General features: G+C 30.2%; 1 protein-coding gene across 1 annotated transcript in view; it reads right to left on the reverse strand.

Moving 5' to 3' along the window:
• Window positions 1-10,174, reverse strand: part of nolo (ADAMTS-like no long nerve cord) — a 29,594-nt gene that overhangs the window by 7,581 nt on the left and 11,839 nt on the right. The window contains exons 4-6 of the mRNA XM_018504234.1: window positions 2,215-2,531; window positions 2,028-2,155; window positions 1,779-1,946 (exon numbers count right to left, since the gene is read on the reverse strand). Of these exons, the coding sequence (XP_018359736.1) occupies window positions 1,779-1,946; window positions 2,028-2,155; window positions 2,215-2,531 (613 nt within the window). The remainder of the gene's footprint in view (window positions 1-1,778; window positions 1,947-2,027; window positions 2,156-2,214; window positions 2,532-10,174) is intronic.

Consider the following 10,174-nt stretch of genomic DNA (forward strand, 5'->3'; position numbering starts at 1 on the left):
GAAAATATGATGTGCAACGGATAACCATTAATAAGTAAAATATTAATTAGTTCTTTAATATTATTTTTATGATAATCAGGATGCGACAAAAACAGTATTCTATCTAATAAGCCAATTATTACGCCTCTCTTATGCTGGTCCGGATGACTCGATTTGTAATTTAAATAGCGACCAGAGTTAGTCGGTTTTTTGTAGTTATCGAACCTTATATGTTCATGTTTTACAATAGCTGTGACATCTAAAAAGTTTACACAATCACCCTCGCCTTCATCTAACGTAAATTTTATTCTGTTATGATACGAATTGAACCGCTTTAAAACCTCATTTACACAATTGTGAGGTAACGCAATTAAAATGTCATCAACATAGCGAAAATATATTGGAACTGTAACGCTTAATTCTGAAAGTATGTCATTTTCTAAATCTTGAATCACCAAATCAGCCAAAATAGGCGATAATGGAGAACCCATAGGCATGCCAAAAATTTGTTTGTAAAATTGTTCATCAAATTTGAAAAATGTAGAGTTCAAAATGAATGAGATGGCACCTATAAATTCGTTCATCGGAATTGTAGTATTTTTTGAAATGTTATGCCATCTGTTCTTAATACTTCTTAGTACTAAATCTTCCGGAATATTAGTATACATTGCTTCAATATCAAAAGACAATATTTTATATTTGGAACTTAAAGACATACCATTTAATTTATTTACAAGCTTAAAACTGTTTTTAATATGGCTAAAATTTTTATTAACACTCTTGTCAATATTTTTTTTTAAATACACAGATAATTGATATAAGGGACTGTTAATACAACTCACAATGATTCTTAATGGATTACCTTTTTTATGTATTTTCGGCATGCCATAACACCTAGCAATTGTACCATCCGTGACGTTAAGATTTTTATAAATTGGCTGATTTAAGTATTCCATTTCTTTCCAACGACTCAACAATACATGTGTTTGTTTCGTTAATCTTTTCGTCGGGTCTTTTTTAATATTAATGTAAGTGTTACAGTCCGACAATATTGCATGCATTTTTGTTTTATATTCTAGTTTATCCATGACAACAGTAGTATTGCCCTTGTCTGCCTTAGTAATCAAGATGTCTGTATGCTCTCTCATAAATTCTCTGACATTCCTCAATCCTCTTTTTAGTATTGCAAAGTCTTCCAAATCATGTGACGCGACTCTACCTGGTAATTTGTTAAGTACTTCTATACATTGATTTCTTACAGTATTCCGTATCTTGTCGTCTAAATTGAAAATATTATGTTCAATATGTTTAATGAATTCTGTAATAATTTTATCATTGTCTGTTATTTTATGCGGAAGATTAAATTTTTGACCCAGTTGTAAAATCATTTGCACATCACTTGGAATCTCTACATCACTTAGGTTAACTAGCCATTCATAGGAAGTTTTATGATATTCTTATCTATATATTCTTTTTTCTTACTGTCTGTTGTATCGATTAATAAAAAAAAGTTAAAATTGATGCATTAGATTCCGGGATAAAAGCAAAAGAAGACTCCAGGGTTACCGTAATCCATGTGTAGTGAAATCAGGTGGCGAAAATAGTGTGGTGTTCAAGGGTTAAGAAATGTTGAATATTAATTAAATACAAAATATTCAAATGACAGTTACATTATATTAAATTATCACGCGGATATGTAAACATTTAACACAACAATTTTAACAAGGATCGGTTTTAACAGAAAGACGAAATGTCTTCTATTGCACAAAAGTGAATAATTTTTAAATAAAAATGTTTACCTGCATGATCAGTGTATGGACTTTCGCCAGAATTCGCTGGTGCAGAATCGAGGTTCGCGTTTCGTTGTAGGTGAACGGAATTGCCAAGTCGTAAATATTCCTCGCTACTTATCTGCTCTTTGGAACGAAATTTTACTATCAACTGCGTCTCTGCGTGCGAATTTCCCGCTAAAAAGGATTATCACCGAATTTTTCATAGCAACGTGTCGAAATGCGCATAATCTAGATATATCAAGCGAGATCGCTTACCAATACAACCATAGACTCCCGAGTCTGAGGAAACTATATCGATTATTTTCAAAGCTCCCTTTCTGCTGATCTTGTATTTTCTGGATTTTCGTATTTCCTTGTTATCTTTCGTCCATACGATCTGCGCTCTGATAATATTGTATTTGTTATTTTGTTCGATTCGCAGTTACACAGATTTTGTACTTACTTGTCAAACTTTCGAACGGGACAGCGAATTTTGATAGAAGGTGTCCCCTGAAAAATCTTGGCGATTCCGCCAATCTTCAAATCCACCTTTGCATTGATATCTGTTTGATTGTACGTGGTATTCAGACTCGTGATGGTTGGTGGCATGTTAGAGCTTAAGTCTAAGTCGTGGCAGGTTCTAGTGTTACAAGGTTTTTCGCTGGCTGGCTTTTGAACCGGGCATTCGCGTTCCTCGCGACTCTGCTTGCGACCTTGCGCCATTATCTGCTCGCAAACTACGTCTCGCTTCTTCACACCACCACCGCACGTTTTTGAACACTAAAATTATTCATTTAGATCAAAGAAGTTTAGGGATTATCAAAACATGCTTCCTAGAGTACTTACAATTATATTGTATAAATCAAATTACATAGAATATAATGCTGCAGTTAGATAATTCAAATTCTGAAATTTCCAACAGATAATTTAAATACATATTTTATATTTGAAAATAATTTAATAAATACATTTTTCGATTTTATAATTTTACTACATATTTTAATATAGGAAAGGCCCTTAGATTATGAGATACCGAGTTTATTTTGGATAAATGCTAGAAGTCTATGGGCAAAATTTATAAAAATAGTAGGTTATTTTGAAAGAAATTTAATAAGCTTTAAGATAATGTTATGTAAAATTTAATTTAAATTCTATTTTTTTTAATTAAAGAAATATAGAAAATGAGCAAATCACGAAGTCAAAAATTGTGCTCCTAATATGAGATGCCCCTAGAAATTGATAATAAAATGCAGAGTTGGGTAAGTTAATTTTTTTTTAACTAAATTGAGTTAAAATTAACAACCTTGAAAATTTAACTTAGGTAAGATAAAAGTCAATTTATAATGAAATTAACTGAATTAATAGTTAATTTAATAAAAAAGAATAATTAAAAAGTTAAATTAATTTTTTTATATTTTTTTGATTCAATTAAGTTAATAAAAAAGAATAATTAAAAAGTTAAATTAATTTTTTTATATTTTTTTGATTCATGATTCCAGAGTTTCAGTCTCACAAATAACGGAAATAATAAATATATACTTTATTTAGAAAATACTATATATATTTTAACAACTATCTTAAAAAAGGCTCAAAAGAATCAATCAATAGTAACAATAGAAAACAAGTCCGTTAAAGTCAACATCTGTTTTTCGGATGCACAATTTATTTACGTGTGAATTAAACAAATCATATCAATTAAATAATATAAGTTTCGACCATTACATTTTGGTCCTTATCAATATCAAATTTAAAACGCTACCCTAGTATTCATGACTTCGAATATCATGCTCCGTGACAATCCTGTCTATTCTTCTTTATCCAATTACCAGATTAGCTATATAATAAATCGTCATATCAATATAATCAATCATCACAATGTAAAATACTTTAAATATAGGTTACAATATTTTTGACCTAACAGTTCTTTAACTCAACTATTACGATTTTTGTCTAATGTGAGACCTAGTGTACTAATACTATAATACAAAGTTACAATATTGAAACTATGTCCATTAGGAATATAAACTTATACAAAGCAATATATAAAGTGTATCGTCAAATTACATATATAACGTTAAGAATTGAACCATTGAAATTAAGATTCAAATACGAGTTAATCACATTTTATGTCAATAATTTATCTAAGTTGAAATATGAACATGTAACATAATAAAAATCATAATTAGAAAATTAGTGTCAGATTAGAAAAATTAAAATAATGATACCGACTTAAATTGAAAATGAAGTCCTATACATTGTGTCAAAAGTAGAAACACATTGTCCAACAAGTTCACAGACTTTCTGTGAAAAAGTTAGAATAAAAAAAAAACTACAAAATCAATTGGTCAAATCCTCAAAAACTTAATTATATTAAAAACCAGTGGACCAACATTCAAAAAACGACTTCAACCGTCATGCGGTGATGACAGTCAGAAACGTAATGAGAGTCACAGAATACAAAGTCACACAGACACTGAACAACAATAATATGACAAAGGAAAGCACCGCGTTACGATTCCGCCAATAACTCCGAGTATAGTGGATTCAACGTATACATGTCGTTTTGTAAATTTAATCTCTGCCTCTGTTTCTTTATATGGATCATTTCTGAAATCAATCTTTTATTGAGAATCCTTTCATTATCCAATATCTTAATATTTTTCCAATCAAACTCATGTTGATGACTAATTCTATGTTGTCTAATGACGGAATGCTGTGTGGTGTTCCAATTAATGTGATTTCTATGTTCATTTATTCTTGTCTTCAAACATCTACCAGTTTGGCCCACATATGATGCATCACAATCTTGACACTCAATTTTGTATATCACGTCTGTATGGGAAAGTTTCGATCGAAAGTCTTTATGACTTTTAATAAACCCCTTCAGGGGATGCTGGAGTGACGGTCAAACTTAATCAAGGTCGATAGTACAGACTTTGTTAAATTCCAAATTCGATAATAGTGACCTTTTTCATTCATTTCTTATACTTATCATATATCGTTGTGTCTCGCTCAAACGCATTCATCTGTCCTTATCTAACATATTGCAACCCCATCTCTTAGAAAGAGATCAACTAAAATACTGCTCGGTTTCATGGCTTCACGTCAATTTTATTCGTAGTATACGAACGAAATTTTTGGCGACTCTTTTCTCTTATACCAAAGGCTCTATCTCGTTTCTAAAAGCATAGGATTGTTCTTCGAGGTTTTCTGTAGGCTGCTGGCTACTTATTTTAAATGGGTAAAATCTAAAACTCTTATATGCAGCACATATTGTGACGAGTTGACTGCAGGAGCCGGTGACAAAACTACAATTTTTAATTTTCTTCCATTTTTCGTATTAAATTGTAGCTGGCAGCCTGTGTTGTTGTCGATACTTTAATTGTGGAGAAGGACTTTTCAATCCATAAACACAATTAAGAGAAAAGAGTCATTGAAAATTAATGGTAAAACAGGACAATCCAGCATCCCCTTAAGATTGTTAATCCCCTTATATGCCATCCCTATTAAGGAATCTTTCTTAAAAAATTTTTTAATTTTTTTCGATAAAAAAGGTATAAAAGGAATTGTAAAATAATCGTGATTGTTTGTATCTACATTATTAACAATTGTATTATCTGTAGTTGTTATCCTCAAATCATTCCAATGTTTGAATTTTTTTGACAGTCTATTTTTAAGTGAAACTTATGAGATAGTGACTTATAATTCGGTCAACAGAATTTTAACACGGCTTAAGACCTTATTGAAAAGATGAAAACAGCGGGGATTGGTGGAAAACTCGGTATTTATTAAATTAAACTCTTCAAACACGGTTGTGCCTCATGCTTATGGCTTTCCGAAAATTCACACAGTAGGACATCCACTACGTATAATTGTTTCTTCGATGGAGAGCCCTCTCCATAATCTAGCATAATTTTTAAATGATATTTTACATAAAAGTATACCAGAAGTGAATAGTTTTATTAAGAATAGCTTTCAACTGACTAAACATATTTCAAGTTTGCCGATTAATGACAATGAAGTTCTTTTATCTTTGGACGTGGTTTCACTATTCACATGTACCTATCGACTTGGTTTTTGGTGAAGGTATAGAGAGGAGATGGCATCTTATTGAAAGAAACACGAACATCCCAAAAAGTGAGTTTTTTAAGACTCTAGATCTAATTCTTAATTCAACCTTCTTTAAGTTCAACGATAAAATTTACAAACAAACTTTTGATGTACCGATGGGTTCATCATTGTCACCCATAGTTTCGGACATAGTTATGCAAGATCTGGAAACTAAAGCATTACAGAGGTTGTCAATCTCGCCATCTTTTTATGTTAGATATGTGGATGACATTACGTTAGCATATGATGTATCACACATTGACACTTTAGTGAATAGTTTCAATTCATTTCATACCAGGTTGAAATTTACAAAGGAAATAGGGGGAGATAGGTTAAATTTTCTGGATGTTAGTTTGATTAAAAAGGGAAATTCTCTCATAATCACAATTGGTACCATAAACCAACATTTTCGGGGCGGTATTTGAATTTTTTTTCCAGACACCCTTTATGTCAAAAAGTAGGTACAATAGTGGAGTTAATAGATAGAGTGTTGTTATTGTCACACCCTAGCTATCATCAGGAGAATTTCGAGCTGATTATAAAAATTCTTTTAAACAATGGATATCTACTGAAATTAATTTTCTAGGAAATTAAAAATAGGCTGTCAAAAAAATTCAAACATTGGAATGATTTGAGGATAACAACTACAAATAATACAATTGTTAATAATGTAGATACAAACAATCACGGTTATTTTACAATTCCTTTTATACCTTTTTTATCGGAAAAAATAAAAAAATTTGTTAAGAAAGATTCCTTAATAAGAATGGCATATAAGGGGATTAACAATCTTAAGGGGTTTATTAAAGGTCATAAAGATTTGATCGAAACTTTCCCATACAGACGTGGTATACAAAATTGAGTGTCAAGATTGTGATGCATCATATGTGGGCCAAACTGGTAGATGTGAAGACAAGAATAAATGAAAATAGAAATCACATTAATTGGAACACCACACAGCATTCCGTCATTACAAAACATAGAATTAGTCATCAACATGAGTTTGATTGGGAAAATATTAAGATATTGGATAAAGAAAGGGTTCTCAATAAAAGATTGATTTCGGAAATGATCCATATAAAGAAACAGAGGCAGAGATTAAATTTACAAAACGACATGTATACGTTGAATCCACTATACTCGGAGTTATTGGCGGAATCGTAACGCGGTGCTTTCCTTTGTCATATTATTGTTGTTCAGTGTCTGTGTGATTTTGTATTCTGTGATTCTCATTACGTTTCTGACTGTCGTTACCGGATGACGGTTGTAATCGTTTTTTGAATGTTGGTCCACTGGTTTTTAATATAATTAAATTGTAATTCAGTTTTTGAGGATTTGACCAATTTTTTGGTTTTTTTTTATTCTAACTTTTTCACAGAAAGTCTGTGAACTTGTTGGACGATGTGTTTCTACTTTTGACACAATGTATAGGATTTCATTTTCAATTTATGTAAATCGGTATCATTGTTTTAATTTTTCTAATCTGACACTAATTTTCTAATTATGATTTTTATTATGTTGCATGTTCATATTTCAACTTAGATAAATTATTGACATAAAATGTGATTAACTCGTATTTGAATCTTAATTTCAATAGTTCAATTCTTAACGTTATGTAATTTGACGATACACTTTATTTATTGCTTTGTATAAGTTTATATTCCTAATGGACATAGTTTCAATATTATAACTTTGTATTATAGTATTAGTACACTAGGTCTCACATTAGACAAAAATGGCAATAGTTTAGTTAAAGAACTATTAGGTCATAATATTGTAACCTATATTTAAAGTATTTTACATTGTGATGATTGATTATATTGATATGACGATTTATTATATAGCTAATCTGGTAATTGGATAAAGAAGAATGGACAGGATTGTCATGGAGCATGATATTGGAAGTCATGAATACTAGGGTAGCGTTTTAAATTTGATATTGATAAGGACCAAAATGTAATGGTCGAAACGTATATTATTTAATTGATATGATTTGTTTAATTCACACGTGAATAAATTGTGCATCCGAAAAACAGATGTTGACTTTACCGGGCTTGTTTTCTATTGTTACTATATATATTTTATTTATATATTTTGTTTATACATACTGTTTAGTATATAAAATTCGACTATAAATACTGGCCTGTGGTATGACGAAAGCTTCAGAGTTCAAATACAATACGAGGGATTAGCGATGGTAATAAGGAATAATAAATTTCAACCTATCAGAAACTACCCAGGTAACAAAACATTCCTTGGCATAAGAAAAGAAATAGGTGCTTAGCACAAGTTTCTCTTCAATTGCCATCATGTTGCTGTCATTAGGGCAATAATAATTTCATTTAGGTCAACCTAGAGGCATTATGCGGACAACGGTTGTTTGTGCAAATGAGCGGAAATGCTGTAACAAACTTATTCCCATAAATGTTGCTAGATTCTGTTGGATTCGTTTTTGTAAAATATTTAGTCCACATTTTTGTCAATCAAATGGAAATGGAGCGTCGTCATGCAGTATGTAGTGCCGCCATCAGAGGGATACATCGAGTTAAATTTCTCGATTTTAAAAAAACGACATAGAATAGAATAAAAATCCAGTATTAGAAGATTTTTCAGTTGTGTTCTAATAAAATAATTTTTTGAAGTGAGCCCCAAAAGGAGGGGCTCTGAGATGAAAGGCTTTTTTGAAATGTTTACCGAGTAAATGAAATCTCCTAATACTTTAATATGTATTTTGTTCTGCATTGTAATTTTATTCATAGTAACTTACACCCGTCAACCAAATGAGTAAAAAATGTCTAAAATCAACTCATATGTTACTTTAAGATATCTTTCAGAGTTCTTTATGAAAACAAGAATACTTATTAACCGTGGATCAATACAAACAATATAATAATTAAACGGCTTCATCCACGTACACAGGCTGAGTTTTGTGCAGGATCATACATTAATCCATATTTATTATAATATATAAAACCAAACGTTTCGGTCTGTCATCAGACCATTTTCAATAGTATTACATAGAATTGTTAAAAATTTCTCAATAATTTTGAATATTTACAGATCGAAATCATTCTCGTTGTCATTATATATATCGCTGTCCAATAATTAAATTATAATTTTCGAAATATCATATATAACATTCGTCAACTGCATAAAACCATGGAAAACATAGTATGTCCTATCTGTTAAAATAATTTTCATCCTCTGCACTCCATGAAAACAAGTCTGCTCTAACTATTAATGAATTATAAGTTCAAAATTACATTTACTTTTATAGTCTATTTTAACATAATATTATATAGCTATTTACATTATAAGTGAAGTTAATAATTATATTATCATTAGTGATAATCTTTTATTATCCCAATAAATCGACGCACCATTATCTGATACTGATAAATAATAATTTATAGTTATTAATATGAATCACTCAATTAATTAATTCCAAAAAACTTAGTAATACCTGCGTAGAATTATTAAAATGTATCACACAAAGTAATGCACACTTTATCAAAGACATATTTTTCTTTCCTTTGTTCGTTTTAACGCTAATAACAGTTAATGTGAGGAAAGCTAGGACGAACTGCGAGAAACTGTCTCGTATATTCTGACACAACGTATTTATATCGAAGGCTAAAGCGAACATTATATGAATTCAAAACAAATCAATATCATACAATGCCGAGCAAGGAAACATATGCTTCTGGAAATTTTTGAGTGTCAATCTGCTTGTTTAAACCGTTTTCTTGTTTTTTGATAAAGATCATCTCTGGTGTTAGTCTTTTGAAAAGATATTGTTCTTTATCCATAATTTTTATATCATCCCAATTAAAATTGTGACCATTATTAATATGATGTTCTGCTATATTTTAGACGGAACTGCCATATTTTTTATTTTTTATATCTTGTTGATGTTCAACCATACATGTGCCGATCTTCCTTTTAGTTTGACCAACATACGACACATCACATTCTCTACAGTTTATCTTATAAACAACCCCTTTCTGTTCATTCGTCTTTAATTTGTCTTTACCTAATTTGATAATAGAATTTAAATTATTATGTGCTTTAAACGCAACTTTTTTATTCATTTTGTGAGTAATATGAAAAAACTTTTCTGAAATGTTGCGTATATATGGTAGAATGAAATAGTTACTTTTATTATTCATATTAGCATCATCCAATATATTATTTTATTATTAATATATAAATTCTTCCTTTTTGCTAAAATTTTAATTCTATTATTTATCGTAGAAAAAATCACATTCAACGGATAACCATTATTAAGTAGAACATCAACAAGTTCTATAATA

The sequence above is a fragment of the Trachymyrmex cornetzi genome, unplaced genomic scaffold, assembly GCF_001594075.2.
Source record: "Trachymyrmex cornetzi isolate Tcor2-1 unplaced genomic scaffold, Tcor1.1 scaffold1637, whole genome shotgun sequence".
NCBI classification, from domain to species: domain Eukaryota; kingdom Metazoa; phylum Arthropoda; class Insecta; order Hymenoptera; family Formicidae; genus Trachymyrmex; species Trachymyrmex cornetzi.